Source organism: Anopheles funestus, chromosome 3RL (genome assembly GCF_943734845.2).
Source record: "Anopheles funestus chromosome 3RL, idAnoFuneDA-416_04, whole genome shotgun sequence".
Classification (NCBI taxonomy): Eukaryota; Metazoa; Arthropoda; class Insecta; order Diptera; family Culicidae; genus Anopheles; species Anopheles funestus.
In genome coordinates, this window is record NC_064599.1 from 67,305,107 (window position 1) to 67,321,665 (window position 16,559).

General features: G+C 43.3%; 5 protein-coding genes across 5 annotated transcripts in view; 2 read left to right on the plus strand and 3 right to left on the minus strand.

Moving 5' to 3' along the window:
• Positions 1-1,218, minus strand: part of LOC125772390 (ral guanine nucleotide dissociation stimulator-like 1) — a 33,536-nt gene extending 32,318 nt beyond the window's left edge. The window contains exon 1 of the mRNA XM_049444081.1: positions 1,097-1,218. The gene's annotated coding sequence lies outside the window, so the exon portion shown is untranslated. The remainder of the gene's footprint in view (positions 1-1,096) is intronic.
• A 1,330-nt stretch (positions 1,219-2,548) lies between these two features.
• On the plus strand, positions 2,549-5,954 carry LOC125772429 (protein O-mannosyltransferase 1). Its single transcript, XM_049444133.1, has 4 exons — positions 2,549-3,079; positions 3,163-3,328; positions 3,907-4,042; positions 4,107-5,954. Exons 1-4 carry the CDS (start codon positions 2,736-2,738, stop codon positions 5,849-5,851), a joined length of 2,391 nt encoding a protein of 796 aa, XP_049300090.1. The 5' UTR covers positions 2,549-2,735; the 3' UTR covers positions 5,852-5,954.
• An 865-nt stretch (positions 5,955-6,819) lies between these two features.
• Positions 6,820-8,902, plus strand: LOC125769536 (fatty acyl-CoA reductase wat-like). Its single transcript, XM_049438269.1, has 6 exons — positions 6,820-7,263; positions 7,320-7,457; positions 7,524-8,095; positions 8,173-8,310; positions 8,398-8,514; positions 8,585-8,902. The coding sequence occupies exons 1-6, from the start codon at positions 7,003-7,005 to the stop codon at positions 8,859-8,861; spliced, it is 1,503 nt and encodes a 500-aa protein (XP_049294226.1). The 5' UTR covers positions 6,820-7,002; the 3' UTR covers positions 8,862-8,902.
• LOC125772430 (sperm-associated antigen 1) lies at positions 8,834-10,528 on the minus strand. The gene is made up of 3 exons (XM_049444134.1): positions 9,698-10,528; positions 9,374-9,501; positions 8,834-9,313 (listed from the first exon to the last, which is right to left on the minus strand). The coding sequence occupies exons 1-3, from the start codon at positions 10,446-10,448 to the stop codon at positions 8,966-8,968; spliced, it is 1,227 nt and encodes a 408-aa protein (XP_049300091.1). The 5' UTR covers positions 10,449-10,528; the 3' UTR covers positions 8,834-8,965.
• A 289-nt stretch (positions 10,529-10,817) lies between these two features.
• LOC125766865 (protein timeless homolog) lies at positions 10,818-16,351 on the minus strand. The gene is made up of 15 exons (XM_049432925.1): positions 15,613-16,351; positions 14,761-15,533; positions 14,574-14,697; positions 14,307-14,470; positions 14,075-14,231; positions 13,883-14,013; positions 13,715-13,795; positions 13,543-13,643; positions 13,369-13,440; positions 13,246-13,297; positions 13,014-13,155; positions 12,715-12,944; positions 12,546-12,643; positions 11,788-12,479; positions 10,818-11,721 (listed from the first exon to the last, which is right to left on the minus strand). The coding sequence occupies exons 1-15, from the start codon at positions 16,036-16,038 to the stop codon at positions 10,993-10,995; spliced, it is 3,972 nt and encodes a 1,323-aa protein (XP_049288882.1). The 5' UTR covers positions 16,039-16,351; the 3' UTR covers positions 10,818-10,992.
• Between the last annotated feature and the right edge of the window lie 208 nt (positions 16,352-16,559).

The following is a 16,559-nucleotide window of genomic DNA, read 5'->3' on the forward strand; positions in this document are numbered from 1 at the left end:
GCTGTGATATAATGCATCGAAGACGGTTCACAGTCGCAAATGCCTACAGTACGCATTAGATAATGACTTATTAAACGTCTACCAGACAGACCGAGGCGAATGCATTTCCTTGAATCAACACAAAAAAAACACATCACATACGATCGAGACATAACTATTGATAAAAACGAAGAAAAAAAAATACATGAAGGTATAGAAAGAGCAGGCGAGGAACAAAATCGCTGTTCAACTGTGGTAACCTTTAGTTGGTCGTTCTCTGCTACAACCACACGCACCCACATGACGATGGCTAGAGCAGCAAAACGCCTTGAACGATTTGCATATTTTCATTCTTTACCATCGGGTTGTTCAGGCACGTACATTGCGAATCACAGCACACAACCACTAGCACAAGTGATTGTGCTGAAGGTATGGAAGGGACAATACAACACTTGTGTCTTAACACATGCCTATTGTTCGTGCGAGAAGAACCCATCACAATTCTTGCATGGGGACGTCGCAGTCCGTTCGTTCAACTTCTTCCCAATCACTTCTAACGCTCGCTAACACACACTTGGAAGGATGGTGAAGCAACAACAAAAAAAGACCTAAACACTAGTCACGGCCGTCTAAAAATCGGTGAACACAAAAAGGGAAATTCCTTTCACAAAATTTCACATTCTTCCAATTCGAATCTCATTCCCTACCTCCCTGTACACTGTACTTCGTTTTGTGTATGCACGGGGCCCGATTCCGTGGCTAGCAACAAAACAAAAACAACCAACACACTCACGACAGTGCTCACCCACACGGACGTTCGTGGATCGTTGATCGCTCACTGATCGCAGATAGATTTCGCGACAAATGTTTGACGTTTCCGCAAAATCCCGTTGAAAGCTATGATGGATTTAGAGGGTACAAAGAGAGAAACAGGGTGAGGAAGACACATTAAAAATCCGCAACACGAAATATTTTCACCTTCATCGCTTTGCAAATCACACAGACAAATTTTTAAACAATGGAGCAACACCGTTTCACTTCTTCTCTGCTTCCCTATGTGTGTACGGGCGCGCGCGATCTTTTCTTTACATTTGATTCTTTTTTCTACGAAACATACCATTTACCATGCGCAATCGTAGTCAGATTTCATCGATCAGCAACCATTCGCAAACTGTCACCGGATGCACTTACGTCCTGTGCTATTTTTATAATTCGGTTGCACAATGCACGATCACCACAAGTGTTACCACTGCCACTGGTGTTGAGGGGTGAATCGAAAGGGTTTGAGATTTCGAGCCAAACATGATCGTGGCTGCAAACAGGCGGACACACAGAAGATTGTCCGGACGCGACCGATACACAAACGAAACAAACGATCTCTACGAACGGAGTTACCACGCCACCCTCTCTGTTTCTATAGGGGTGTGTTGATCGTCTGGCAGGGAGTTGAACTTTCTAGCCACACACAGGCATACTTACGAAGTGGTGGTATTAGTGTGGCAGGGTTGGATGGTAAACATACATTTTGGATTCGTTAAGAAAAACATTGAAATATTAATAATTCGAATATGAGTTAATTCCCCGTTTGTGATAAATTAATTTAAATTTTAATATAAAACTATGTTGTTACATAAATCTCAGTTGTTGATATGATACAATTTTCACCATCGTTCAAATTTATTCAAGAGCCCTGTTCAGGTGCGCCCGCTTTAAAGGTGCATGTATGGGTGTATCATTAAAGGTTGTATACGTATCATGCGTACTCGTTTGTTCGGGATTCCTAAATTTTGATTTAAAGCACGGATAATCAGAATTTTTGGTGAGATAATCATCATACTATAGGATAAATAATTGTAAAAAATAATTCATTTAAAAAACAAAAATTGCATGAAAATCTCGATTTAGTATGTTCAAAAATGTTAAACAATGAAATAAAATGCAATTGCATAAGAAAAAGGGGAATAATTTATAATAAAATCAATGAGAAATGCACTCCTTCATTGCTAATATTTTTTTTTTGTTATATTACTTGATAGAAAACAAATAATTATGAAGCATGTTTAGTCCTGATACAGTCTTTAAATTATAATAATAAAACTTAGAAGGAAGGCATACCAGATTACCCACTGCTAATGCGCCGTAAAGTATGCAATCATTTGTTATGTTGCTAAAAAATAAGGGTTGAATTGTAAGCTGTTGCAAATATATTCTTTTTAAACTTCTTATCCCTGGAGAAATTTTAATAAATTTAGCTGTAAGATAATTTGAAATCATTTTAAATGAAAATGTAATTTAATTCATTAAACAAAAAATAATGTTCAACGACTGTAAGCATGATAAAAATGCAAAAATATATATAAAAATTAAAAGAAAAGCTTCCGATTTTTTTTATTCATTTCTTACCTCATTTTGTTCTCAAATAATATCACAACCCTTGGTGTATTTTCTTCCGCATTTCTCCTTCGGTTTGACAGATGCAGACAAACAGATTATGATCCTCTTACTACCACCACTATCATTACCAATGCCATTTACTTCAAACCATATGATCACACTGTATTGGTGTCTTACTGCAGGCAGTAGATTAAAGCAGCAAACGAAAACCCTCATCTTCAGTTGCCCAAAACCACACGCACGAACAACACTGGTTGCGTAAACGCATCTTCACGATCACACTACACGATCGGTGGCTCGGTGTTTAAATGTCGTGGCATTTGCTTTTGTGTACAGGGTAATACACTTAACACGCAACACGGATGGAGCCAGTGAGTGAAGCCACCGAAACGGCCACAGTGCGCAGTCGTAAGGCCCAGAAGAAGCAGCAGAAAATTAGTGAAGATTTCAGTAGCAAACAACGATCGACATCCATGGAGACGGGCGTAAACGAAAGACATCAGCAAACAAGTGACGAACCCGAGAAGTCTTCAAATGCGAAAGAAATCAAACCCAAAGACAGCAGCGATCGGAATGTGACTTTTGAGGAAGTGAATGATCGGTTCAGTTTTTCCATTCGTCTGGAGTTTAACGCAGCTACGGTGGGATTGTTTTTGCTCTCGTTTCTGACACGGTTCTATCGTATCGCACACCCTCGGGGTGTTGTGTAAGTGTGAAAAACTGCTCGTTGTAAACCATGAATTTTTCATTTTACATCTGTTGCGGTCGTGTGCGTTTTTTTCTTTCCAGATTCGACGAAATACATTTCGGGAAGTTCGTTTCGCTGTACCTAAAAAATACCTTCTACTTTGATCAGCATCCTCCGCTGGGCAAGCTGCTGATTGCAGGCGCTGCAGGTGCGGTCGGGTATAGTGGAAGCTTTGAGTTTCCAAAAATCGGCAGCGAATATGATGCGGTAAGTTTTAACCAATGTCGACGCAGCTACGTGGTATTAATTGGGAAATCTTCAAACCGCGAATAAGAACCAGTTTTGCGACACCGCCCGACGCACACAATGGCGATGACAAATGAAGACGTGCCGCTACAGTGGAACGGGTTTGCGGGATCCCAAAACCGTAACCTTCGCCATCGTTGAGAGATGCGTGGTAGGGAGCTAATCTTACTGCTTCCCTTCCGCCAGTGAAGATGAAAGTGAAGAAGCAGCTCACGTTACGTGCATACTGTTTGTGGTGGAATTTAACATAACTTGTTTGCCTTGCAAGCCTCCTTGGTTTTGGGGCGGACGGTTTGCAATCTCCAGAAGAAAGTTCATTACGATTGAGGTTTCGTTTGATTGCTTTTTCGAATGTTTGGTAAATGTCATTGTCAATCTTTAGATGAAAAAGATATTCGTAATTGAAGATCTAACAAGGTTACAAACACTTTGATTAAAAATGAGACCATCCCAAAAGAACTGCAGTAAATATCTAAAACTCAAACAGCATTCAACTTAAATAACAAAAAATAATATAATTATACAATTGCTTCTTCTAGTCAGTGCCCATACTCGCGTTGCGCTTCGTTCCGGCTCTATGTGGCAGTTTGCTGGCCCCTGTCGTCTATGCAATACTGCGACAGGTTAAGCTCGGACAAGGAGTTAGCATTCTAGGTGGACTTCTCATCATTCTGGGTAAGTAGAACTAATACCCCAAATAGCACAGTATCTCATTTAAGCAAACCCTTTTCCGCTCCAGATAACGCTCTGCTAACACATTCGCGCTTTATCCTGATGGAATCGATGCTGTTGTTCTTCGCAGCACTTGGAATTCTGACCGTGCTCAGGTTCCTTCAGGCTGAACCATTCACCGTACGCTGGTGGACGCTGGGAACGATCGCATCCGCCTCGCTAACAGCAGCGGTGTGCGTTAAGTTTGTTGGATTCTACAGCTATCTGCTGGCAATGTACATCATGGGACGACACATCTGGATGGAGTTGCCCGATCGTCGCAAATCGAACGCTTACCTCTTTCTCAAAGTGATCGCTAAAGCCGTACTGATCTTGAGCGTCTCGTTTGCTGTTTATGTCGGTTGTTTCTATGTACACTTTGCGACGCTCTACAAGGCGGGACCACATGATAATGTGATGACTAGCGCCTTTCAGGCATCGCTTGAGGGTGGCTTAGCATCGATCACGAAGGGTCAACCATTGCGCGTTCAGCATGGTTCGCAGATTACACTCAAACATACCCACGGACGTGTTTGTTGGTTGCATTCGCACACACACGTGTACCCAATCAAGTATAAGGATGGACGCGGATCTAGCCACCAGCAGCAGGTAACTTGCTACGGATTTAAGGATGTCAACAACTGGTGGATTGTGAAGCGTCCCAACAAAGACACCTTGATGGTAGACGACGAACCGGACTATATTGAGCACGGTGACGTTATCCAACTGGTGCATGGTGTGACAAGTCGTGCACTAAACTCACACGATGTCGCCTCCCCGATGTCTCCCCTCTGTCAGGAAGTGTCCTGCTACATCGACTACAACATTTCGATGCCGGCCAATTTGCTTTGGCGCGTCGAGCTACTGAACGGCAAGGAATCCAAGAACAAGTGGCATGCAATCACGTCCCAGATACGACTGGTGCACGTTAACACTACGGCAGCTCTGAAGTACACCGGCGAACAGCTGCCGGACTGGGGATTCAATCAGTTCGAGGTGGCAGCGGACCGTCGTCAGCAGACGATCGATACGATTTGGAACGTGGAGGAGCATCGGTACACGCAGCACAAAGATAAGAAGGATGTACTCAGCAATCTGCTCACAACCGAGATGATACCGACCGAACCAACGAAGGTGTCCTTCTGGGATAAGTTCTCCGAGCTGCAGCTGAAGATGCTGCTGCACGCGGATAAGCTTGAAAGCCACATGTACTCCTCAGAACCGCATGAGTGGCCGTTGATGGATAAAGGCATTGCTTACTGGATTGCTGGCGAATCGAATGCTCAGGTCCATCTGCTAGGGAACCTTGTCATCTGGTACTCGGCTACAATGGCCATCCTGATGTACGTGGGTTTCTTGGTGTTCTACCTCATCCGCCGGCGTCGTGAGGTGTACGATCTGGATCCCATCGAATGGGACCGATTCCGGCTGGGCGGTGAGATATTCCTGGCCGGGTATCTTATCCACTATCTACCGTACTACTTCGTCGAGAGAACACTATTCCTGTACAACTATCTGCCGGCGCTTCTCTTCAAGGTAATGCTGCTGTGTTTTGTGATTGACCACTGTCAGCTAGCTCTCAGGAAGTTCGTCAAACAGCCCATGTTGGTGGTTGGTATCTTTCGCGCAATAGTGATTGCATGGTTTGCCGGTGTGCTGTACTTCTTCCAGCGCTATAGCGTTCTTAGCTACGGAACTACAGCTCTCTCCGCAGATGATGTACTCGAGCTGCGCCTAAAGGATACCTGGGATCTGATTGTACACAAACCTTAGACGTATGCTCAATAGCTAAGCTAAAACAAGATGCGTTTAGTTGGTAGATTGCTTAAAATACTCCATTTTCTTTGTGAAAATACACTGTTACCTTCATCTTTTACAGGTGCGTCTTATTGTAAGTTATTCTTTGGTAAAGAAATCTCCATGAAGTAAGTCCTTCACATCCAGAGATTATGGGGGAAATTTGGGAAGTGATCCACTCTAGCAGCTTCACACATAAATTATAGAAATGTCAGGAATCCGGGAACGGGAAAACGGATCGAGGGAATATTCAAGGTGAAGTGTATGAAACGAACCAAAGAATCGTTGATACTGCGTGGAAGAATGCTTGAACGGGCACTTGACTTTCCGGTATGTGATCCACGGTAGGGTTATGACGATGATCGATCTCTCGAAGTAGCTAATAAAGCAAAAACAGTAAGCTGAAAAAAAGCTCCCCAAAAACAGTGGCCTGACTTCAGGTCGCTGGTATGCGGGCGAGAGTGTTGTTTGTTGGCGTTTGTCTAGTGCTGCGTTTGAATGGTGGTAAACTGTAAACACTTACCTGCACGCCGTGTGTGATTCAGCTCATTCGGTTAGTTGTCGAAGATCAGTTTACCGGCGAGTGGCTGTGTGGTCAAAAAGTTTGGGAAGCTCGGGTTTTACTTTTGTGCGATTGCTAGCTGTTCGAGTGTTCCACATTGCGTGCGTCATGGTACCGAAACTGAATAGAAGCTTAGAAACAATCCACGTGATCGTCCATTCATAAACAAGCGTAATCAGCAGCATGATAGCACTCGAGAAGAAACATCTTCATGGGCGTCAGATTATCGGCACAAAATCTACATTCGTTTTTCGGGCTGGAACAATCGAGCAGGAAGCAGAAAGAAGAAACATCTGCAAATCGTAAAGATGGCACAAAAAATACCCGTAAAACAATACAAACAAGCCCACTTGTACTTACGCCTGAATGGATGGGGATTTTTTGGTGAGGAAGTTAGCTCAAGAACAATATAAGCGCGGATCGCCAACAGAAGAACTTTCATTAATATTTCAGCCGCATCCGAGAGAGGATCTCGTGGTCTTGCCCGGATGTTTATTATCGGTTAGAACTCCATGCCAGGAAGTTGTGAACATCTTCAAAAAGATTAACCTGACAAGGAAGAACCATGGGTGATTTCGGTGTTCTTAACGTGTCTCCAGTTGATGATGTACGAGTGAAGAGTGTTCGCGAGTTTTACAAAGATTCTACAATCTTGCTAACCGGTGGAACAGGTTTTATTGGAAAAGTGTTACTTGAAAAACTGTTGCGATGTTTCGAGGTGAAAACGGTGTTTCTGCTGATACGGCCAAAGCGTAACAAAACGGTAGACGAGCGACTCGACGAGGTGTTTGAAGATGTGGTTAGTTTGTGGTTACCAAATGCGAATGTTGTTACTCGTTTCCAATATATTTCTAACACGATGTTTGACTCCATTGCAATCAGATATTCGACGCCATCAAAACATCTCCGAACGGTGGAAAGCCTCTTTTGGCGAAAGTGATCCCAATCGAGGTAAATTTTCAATCGGATGTGGTTGTATCAACGGCAGATTATCATCGATTACTGGCGGCACAAGTGGAGGTTTGTGTGTGGTTAGCTGTATTTGTGGTCGAATGCTTATGTTTCTCGTTTCGTCTCCAATGTTAGGTTGTGTTTAACGTGATGGCGTCAGTAAAGTTTAACGAAGACATCGAAACGGCAATCGATACGAATGTGCTTTCCTCGCGTAAGTTGTTCCTGCTAGCTCAACAGCTTCCTCACATCCAAACGATCGTACACGTATCGACGTTTTACTCTAACTGTCATCGATCCCACATTGAGGAACGTATTTACGAGGACTTACCATTCGGAGGGTTCGAAAACATTCTCGCCCTCTTTCGCTATCTAACGCCAGAGGAGAAGGATCGTTTGAAGCCAATTATTCTTGGACCAATGCCGAACAGCTACACATTCAGTAAGCGATGTGCTGAGGTAATGATACAGCAACAGTTTGCTCAGCTACCGATCGCCATCTTTAGACCACCGATAGTAACGTCGGCCTATCGGGAACCAACGCCCGGATGGGTAAACAATTTCAACGGACCGGCTGGTATGGTGGTACCGGTTATACGTGGTCAGGTGTACTGGTGTTACGGGGCAGATGATGCCACTGTTCACATGGTTCCGGTGGACTACTGTGTCAACGCACTATTGGCCGTTGGATGGGATAACAGTCAACGGTGAGTTCCTTCTACCATCCGCAACGTCTACATCAAGAGGCTTTGTAGTAAAATCGGTATTACTTGTAATGTTGTAGGAAACGGAAAATTAAGACTACCACGCGCGAGGTAGTCCCGGTGTATAACTATGCATTCCGGGACAATGTATTCCGAAATCGAGATGCCGGGGCATTGCTTGCCATTGGAATTGACTCCATTCTGGGAAGGATATTTGGGTGAGTTCAAGATGAAAATCTGTTGTTTCTTCAAAGAAAGCTACTGATAACATTGTTTAATTCTACTTTTCTTCTGCTGTATTGAAGCCGTTATACCATACACATCACATCTTCAACCTTTATGAGAAAGCTGTTCATCAACTGGTTGCTACTTCAGGCCTGCGTCGCGGATATTTTCAACAAACTAACGGGCAAAAAAGCAAAGTAAGAACAACAACTTTTACCAACGTTTAGTCTTATTGCAATCATCTTCTTATGTTCTATCCGATCCTAGAAATTATGAAACTATCAAACGAGTGGTGGCTCTAGAAGACTCTACGAGTTACTTTCGCTGCCACTCATGGACAGCGGAGAATGGTAACGTTCGTAAACTGTGGGACCGATTACCGGCAGACGATCGGCAACTGCTACCATTCGACGTCGAAACGCTTGATTGGAAGGATTATTTTAAGTTTTTCGTGAGCGGTGTAGCTGCCGCTCTGAAGCGACAATCAGCGGCAAGACAACGCATTCGACAACAAACGCCTTCAAACGTGGGAAAACGCGTATAGGTCAATGTCCCTTTATTAACTACTAATTAGCTCTCCAACTTATCATACGACGCAAGGAGAAAATACGTGAGATTTTGTTATCATACGCAATGAACCAATCGGATCTATAATTCTTCGATTAGTGGAGTGTTGCGTTGAGGTGCCTCAGCCGACAAGGTTATCTCTTGGGTATCGCGCTTTGCCACTGTTTCCGCATGCTGGCGTACTAAGGTGATGGTATCATTCTGCAGCCGTTTAATGCTATCCGGAAGCTTGTCTTTGACAACACGCTTCGGACGTACCAGCTGGCGAAAGTCAATGTCGGACCCGGCATTGCTTACCTCCTCGATGGACATTCGTACGGCATTCGGTGGCGGTAAATCTGTGAGCAGACGCCGCAAACTAGCTGTATTGTTCAGTGCAATCGAATTCGTTGGTTCTAGACGTAGCACGTCACAATAGATCTGGTAGGCCTGTAGAAAACCAGTGGATTAATTTTAGTTCGTTTCAGTCAACAATATACCACCAAGTACCTCTCGTTTTTTGTCGCTCAATGTTAAAGCTTGTGCTTTTCTCAGCAGTGCCTTTAGATTGCTGGGTTCAATCTTCAAACATTGCTCACAATCAGCTATTGCTTCGGTGTAGCGTTCAAGTTTTATGTCTGCAATGGTAACAATTGGGGAACTGAGGATATTAAGGCATTGCTCCGGAGTAAGATTACAAATTACAGTACAAACTAACCCTACTTTTAGGATAACTTTCCAATGGGATACCTCTGAGGTACTAATTGAGGTTAGAGTTAAGAATTGTGAACAGTGTAAAAAACCGAATAAAACTATTCAACATAATTCACTTACATGCAATAGCACGATTGTTGTAACAGGCCGCGGTTCGATACAATTCCAGACTCTTGTCATACTCTTCCACAGCTTCCGTGAACTCCTTGGCACGAAAATAATCGTTACCCTTTTCCCGCAACTTTCCCGCAATCACTTGCTTTTCCTGCTGAGACAGTTTCGGTTGTGGTGGAAGTTCAACAATTTTCGGTATTTCACTATTCTTCTGGTTGTTTATCCGCACCATCTCCCGATGGCGTTCCTCGTCTAGATCAATCTTCAGCATTTCTGTGTCCGCATCAAACTTGCCCCATCGGTCATAATCGCAATATTTGATGTATTTTGACTGGGAGGCATTTGATAAATCTCGGATCTCCTGTTCCACATCAATCATAGGAACGCTTCGGATGCGCGGCATTGTAGGATCATCCACTTCGTCCTGAATCGAACGTAGATCTTCTTCGATTGCTTTCATCATGGATTGCCACTCATTTAACCTTGTGGTGATGTTTTGCCATTGCTCTTCCGGCATGGTATGTTGCGTGGCTAACGGTTGCTCCTTTCGTAGTAACTTGCTCTCCGGACGGAGCGATTTCAGCCGCTCTTCGGCGTATGCGGTCAGCTGGGGGAAATATCCTTCTTCGCCAGAACGTAGCACTTTTAGGATATTTTCCACCTCGCGGCCATTGTTGCTTCGGCGGATGTAATCAAAATCCAAATGGTCCAACAGCAGGTCATATTTTTCCAACAGTCGCTGCGGTTTATTCGACATTTTGCCACAACTAACACACAACTGATACTGAGCAAGAACGAACGTTTACAGGTAATTCAACAAAGCATGGGAAAGTAGCATGCGTTGCCATGGTGATTTGCGAGTTGTTATTTTTAGCACGAACGAATGGGTTCTTCGTTGTAGTTTTGTCGATACCAAGGTCATAGATTCTGTTTTCAAGTGCAATAATTACTGTTGTTATATATTATATAACAGGAATAAGGATAAAATAGAAATATTTAAGTGTGATAATAATAATTTTCATGAAATTACTTCTGATACTTCTTCTGAAATTACTTGGAAGATACTTCTCCGTTACCCCTTGTTCGTCTATGCATCCGATGGATATTTTCTTTGTGATTTGTGAATGAAGGACGAAAATCTGAGACACATCCATTTTCATCCTGTTAATCTTTTTCGTTTTATTAGAATACCTAGTATTATTTACTTACATACATAAACAAAACTCGAGAAACGTTTGATTTAAATAGATAACCGGTCAATTTTACATCACTACTCCTCCTCCTCCTCCTCCTCCTCCTCGTCAGTCCTCGTCGCTACTGATGACGGCTCTTCGGCGTACCTTCTGAGTTGTAGTCCTTTCCTCCTGCAGCAACTCCGATTGGGAGGGCATTTCAGCGGTTACTCCCACCGAAACCTCCTTATCAGATTCATCATCTGACACTACAAGCCGTGAGGTTGATTGCTTCGGAGCCATCGTATCACTGTCATCTTCAGAAACCACGAGCATTCGTTCCTTTTCTGGTTGTACTTTCTGTACCTTTACACGATTTACCTTTTTGCGTCGATGTATCACCGGTAAATCCGCTGCCGAATCGGATGAGTCAGATCGGGTACGTTTGGAGGAAATGGTACTGAAAGCTTGATTTGAAGCTGCCTCATTGGATTCATCCTCTGATACTGCTACGGTTGCAGGAACCGATCGGTTGCTTTCTGGTCCGCCAGTAGTAAGATCGGCCTCAAGCTCATCTTCCGATACCATAAGTGGGGACATGGATCGTCGTTCGTTTTCTGAGTGTGGTTTCTCAACCGTTCTATTTCCGGCTGGCTTGTTTAAAGACATTTCCGAAATAGATGTGTCCAAATCATCGTCAGAAACCATCGTGGACGGGACAAAATATCCTTCCTTCTCTATATGATCCGACTTTTCCGTTGTGGGTGATGCAGGACGCTCACAAAATTCGGTTAGTATTTCAATTCGCCTTTTCAGAGCTTCCGGCGTCAGTTTGAATGGGATGCGATGGTACACGAACTGAAGAAAGAGAAGCATAATGTATCGAAAAACTAACTGCGAACTTCGAATCACGCAAAAACTCACCTGTCGGCCACTGTCCATCACACCAAGCGATCGCAGCAAACGCTTAAATTCTGCCTTCTTCAATGCAGCGGTTTGATGCGGTTCAATCGGAACGATCGGAATGCCACCCTCCGTGTCTTCCGAAGGGTCCGAATCTTCATACATACTCAACACATCTCCGAAACATGCAATAATCCACTTTACCGCCTCTTTCATGTCACTACCCAGCGCTTTAAGCTGTTTCTTAACGTCTGGCTCATTTAGTTTCGGAATTCCTTTTACGCTCCTTTCGACCTCCTCTTCCGAATCGTCCTCGCCACTATCTTCATCGTTCTGGGAAGTGTTGCTGTTATTGTCGTCTTCATCACTTCCAACACCTCGTTCTTTTTTGCGCTTAGACGGCATTATCTCGGACACATCCGCAATCAACCCGATGCTAACCATACGACGTGCGATGGCAGGTTTTGTGAACTTCTTCCCGAGCCCTTCGGCAATGTTCTTAAGCGGGTTTTTATCTAAACGTAGCTCCTCATACAGTACACCTAGTTTGGCATCTTCTTCCGCCGTCCATCCGTAACCCTTTTGCTGTCGGTTCGCATTGCTTCGTTTTGTTGGACCCTTAAAGACAAGGCCCAGTTCCCTGAGTTTCTTCATCACACCCCTTCGGGTGCGTGTTTGATCGATAAGATTTTCCAGCAACCAATCGATTACATCTGAAAAAAAAACCGAAGGAAAGATCAGTAAATATTGCGCTAAGTATTAAGGAACCCCTTGTATACCTTGATCAGTGCGAGGATTTTCTTGATTTTCCATAAACAAGCGGTGCAGTTCTGCTTCCTGCTCTTCAGTCCAAGCCTTCTTGGAAGATTCCGCACGTCTGCAAACACAACACAGCGTATTGAAAGTTAATGTAAAATTGTTATCTGTTCTACAATGAAGATCTTTTACCCATTGCTGTCTCCATACACCTCATCGTAACCAATTTCCATGGCGCTAGCGATACGAGCCGTTTTCGCAAAAAGCAGCTCCGCAAACAACAGTCCTCCATCGTCGGCCGCACCAGTCAGAACCTTTTGTTGCAGTTGGCGCACTGTGTGAATCGCAAGCCGACGCAACTCACGTGAATGATCGTCGTCGGGTACATTTAATACACCCTGGAATACACGCAACAGGGAAATCTGAAAAACAAAATTTATTGTTACCATTTATGGTGTAACTTTTAAAATAGAAAAAAGAACGCTTCTCACCTGAAAGAGCATAGACGGCATTTTGTGCTCAACACAAATCCGGTATAGTAGTGTAACGGCCGCTTTTAAACAGGGTGTTTTAATCTTTTCCCAATCGTTGAGGACGGTTGTACATGCATATACCACTCTATGATCTACGAGTCTGGAACGAGTAATGGAGAGAATTGTTTAATTATGGAAAGAACAGATCTTGAAGTAGTCTTTCCATTGCCAATTGAACAATAATTCTTACCTCTTAGAGAAGTCTTCAAATTTGAAGTCTTTTTCCGCGCTATGTACGTGTCCTGGAACGTAATTAATAAGATATAAAAAAATTGATTCAAGGTTTAGAGAAATAGTTAAAGAAAATCCATACTTTCTGATTCTTCTGTCTCGTCTTCTTCCTCCGAATCGTTCTGTTGGACATCCTCATCTTCCCGATCAGTACCTGAATAGGAATTGGTAAAAACAAATGGTATTTTCAATTCATTAAGTTTTCCCTGCATTAATTGATGCTATAAAATGGAATAATGGAGCTATAAAACACTACCAGAAGATAGGTTTGCGGTGAATATGTCTCGAATTGTTATCAAATCCTCATCCGGGCTGGCAATTTCATTGCCAAAGCAATCATCCAACGTCCAAACCGATCTGTAAAAGTAAATCACGTGAAATTATTGCACATTTGTCCATTCTCGAAGAACAATTGAGGAATAGCATACCTTGCGGCGTACAACATTTTAATTGCCTGCTCGTACTGCTTGTCGCGAAGCAATGCATGAATGCGCTTCACACATTCTCCTCTGGAAGAAGAAAACGTTACCAAAAGGAAGGAAGAAGGTTAATGAAAGTAATTAGCAACTCTAGGAGGATGCTAAAAGTAGCTTTACTTTTGTTCGTCCACTGGAACGGATGATGCAGCGTCGAACGGTGTTGGAAGATCACTTTGCTTCAGCTCGCTGTTTTCCAGCAATGCTGCAACAGTTGGTGCTTCTTGTAGCCAAAGATTTTCCGCATCTTCCTGTTTTAAAGCACACAGCAATCAATCAGCAAATACGCTAAGTTGAATTAAAACAACGAACCTGTTCCTCCGCTAACTTTTCCTTTCGAGTTTGTTTTTTGGCCGTTTTCTTGCGCTTTGCCTTGACACGTTGTTGTACGCGCACCGTACCTTTGCAGAAGCGTTGCAACATGCTAAAGAAGAGATTTGCGACCTCGACAACGTCTCGCAGAAAGGCGCTACAAATAGTGAAAGCAGCACGATCATTAATTGTACCGTTTATATGATAGATTGACCTATTTGTCGATAATTACCGCGTATGGATAGATTCTTTGAAGTTCGTCAACAGATGTATTGTCGTTTCGCGATATTCCACGACGTAGAAAATGTTGTTTTGTAGCACGGACAGCAGCTCGGTTGCGTTCGGATCCTTGATCTTTTCAAGTGCGTGCATATTGTTTAGCAGCTCCCGGTACGTCTGAGTATGTGTTTAGAGATTAGAAGAAAACGATATGTTATCAGTGCATTCATTAATCTTCTTCATACCACAATATCTGTGTTGTAGAAACGGAATGATTTACCTGCACAGTCAGATGAAGCCGACGAGCCCAGATCGATTTGCGCGTTTTATCTGAGACAATGCTTTCGGTGTACGTTTCCATACGCGTGATGGTCCAGTGGAAAGTATCGACACTTAGTGATTCACTACAAAAGAAAACAGGGTTGTAATAAAGCTTAATTAGTGTTCCCCAAATACGCGAACCTTACCTCACCAGTTCAATCTTGAACCCGCAGTGTCGATTAAATTCGAGAAAGAACCGTATGGCCCACAGGAGATACGAATCGTCATGGAATTCCGAAACGGATGTTCCATGCTGGTCTAGATGGCGACGAGCCTGTCGCACCATATTGTTGTACACACGCAGTATCTCCATGCAGTACTCGCGCAGAAACAGACGCACTGAGAAGATGCTCTTCCGTTCGAGCTTTTCCGTTTCTTTCGCTTGCCGGAAAGATACCTTTTGGCGATGCTTCTCGGCGCTGAATTCCATCCGCATTATCTTACCCAACGATTGATGGCAAACGGCGTCACTGTCTGAGACGGATTTCAAATTGTTGTAGGTATATGTGCCACGAAACCACGAATGGCGCATTGAGGTTGGTTTTCGGCGTGCGGCCGTCATTGCCGCCGACGGTTGTCTCGCTTTGATCAACAACAGTTCATCCGTTTTCTTCTCGATGTTGGTGCGCTGCAGTGTCGCATCGGCAAGGTGAGTTGCCGTTTGTTCGCGATAAGCAAGACTTAAAATCTCGAGCGTATGTATGAGGAAACGGTTTTCGTGCGGCGAACCAAGAACGTACAGTATGATGTCCAGTATGCCGGCTTGATGTAGCGCCCACAGCAAACAATCGTGCTGGCTCGCATCGTTATCGAAGCGTTTCTCTCTTTCCACGTTCGCCGGCACTTGAAGCACATTTCGAATCAGCACCAGAATACGTTCGATAATAAGCCCATCCGCTTCGCTGCGCAATGCCCAATCCTAAATATGAGGAAAACAATGAATAAACATCGTTAAACCGATATTTAAACAGAATAAACAATAGTGATGAATAACCAACCGTATGGAGAATCTTTTCCAACCGATCACCCAACACCGACCAGAAACTTTTCAATGAAAACGCTTCCTTGTACTCCTCGCAGATCTCTATAAGTCGGATGAATTTTCTTTGCTCCACTGCATCACGCGGATAGTTTCCGTTGTATAGAAGCAGCGTGGGAAAGGACAAATTGACGAGCAGTCGTAGCAATACATCGACCACATCTGGTTTGTCGAAATTGCTGATAACCATTGGAATTAGATCGGTCTGCACAATTCGTTTACCGCCAATGTAACGACGACATTCGTGCGAAGGTCTGTCCTGCTTCAGAATCCAAATCAGATGCTTCAACCCCTGTACCGCCTCCGGATCCATCTTGTACACATCGCCATCCATCCAACCGAGCGTTGAACAGACGGCATCGATATCCGCAAAGTATGCACTCATTTCACTTTCAATAAAACGTACGATTAACTTAAAAATATACTTTCCAAAACAACACAAACGCACCGCTCCGTGTTTGTTTCTAACAACATTGTTTGAAATGCGCGGGGTTTTGAAGTGACGTTTGGGTGTGTCAGCACGTTTGACAGCTGGGAAGTCTTAAGGCTCCGCTACACAACTCAAAATAATTGAAAGAAGCAAAATTTGATGAAAATTTATCAGGAAATGTTATGGAAAGGAAAAGGAAAGCCGGACAACTCTATTACATTTGTAGAAGTATTGCAAAAACTAATCCAAATCGAAGTAATGTTTAAAAATGAATATTCAAAATGAAGCTGTTTAAGAGCTGCAATGAATGCGTGTTTTCCGCTGCTTTGTGGCAGACTGGAGCAACTTTCCTTCCTAGCCTTAAAAATTTTTCTAATTATTAGATTTTTTTAAATTTTTTATTATTTTTTATTCTCTTTTTTATTGAAAGCATTATTTGAGTGAAAAGAAACTTATTTCAACCGATTGGCATTAAA

What these genes read in the sequence shown, in the direction of transcription:
- LOC125766865 (XM_049432925.1), bottom strand. Translation starts at nt 16,038, where the DNA reads ATGAGTGCATACTTTGCGGATATCGATGCCGTCTGTTCAACGCTCGGT. An exon ending in TGCCGTCTATGCTCTTTCAG is followed by an intron (nt 12,945 to 13,013) that starts GTGAGAAGCGTT and finishes TTTGTTTTTCAG; the next exon opens with ATTTCCCTGTTGCGTGTATT. An exon ending in TGATGGACAGTGGCCGACAG is followed by an intron (nt 11,722 to 11,787) that starts GTGAGTTTTTGC and finishes CTCTTTCTTCAG; the next exon opens with TTCGTGTACCATCGCATCCC.
- LOC125772430 (XM_049444134.1), bottom strand. Translation starts at nt 10,448, where the DNA reads ATGTCGAATAAACCGCAGCGACTGTTGGAAAAATATGACCTGCTGTTG. An exon ending in CAACAATCGTGCTATTGCAT is followed by an intron (nt 9,502 to 9,697) that starts GTAAGTGAATTA and finishes TTACCATTGCAG; the next exon opens with ACATAAAACTTGAACGCTAC. An exon ending in TGAGCGACAAAAAACGAGAG is followed by an intron (nt 9,314 to 9,373) that starts GTACTTGGTGGT and finishes GGTTTTCTACAG; the next exon opens with GCCTACCAGATCTATTGTGA.
- LOC125769536 (XM_049438269.1), top strand. Translation starts at nt 7,003, where the DNA reads ATGGGTGATTTCGGTGTTCTTAACGTGTCTCCAGTTGATGATGTACGA. An exon ending in TACTGGCGGCACAAGTGGAG is followed by an intron (nt 7,458 to 7,523) that starts GTTTGTGTGTGG and finishes CTCCAATGTTAG; the next exon opens with GTTGTGTTTAACGTGATGGC. An exon ending in ATTCTGGGAAGGATATTTGG is followed by an intron (nt 8,311 to 8,397) that starts GTGAGTTCAAGA and finishes GCTGTATTGAAG; the next exon opens with CCGTTATACCATACACATCA.
- LOC125772429 (XM_049444133.1), top strand. Translation starts at nt 2,736, where the DNA reads ATGGAGCCAGTGAGTGAAGCCACCGAAACGGCCACAGTGCGCAGTCGT. An exon ending in GCACACCCTCGGGGTGTTGT is followed by an intron (nt 3,080 to 3,162) that starts GTAAGTGTGAAA and finishes TTTTCTTTCCAG; the next exon opens with ATTCGACGAAATACATTTCG. An exon ending in TCGGCAGCGAATATGATGCG is followed by an intron (nt 3,329 to 3,906) that starts GTAAGTTTTAAC and finishes TGCTTCTTCTAG; the next exon opens with TCAGTGCCCATACTCGCGTT.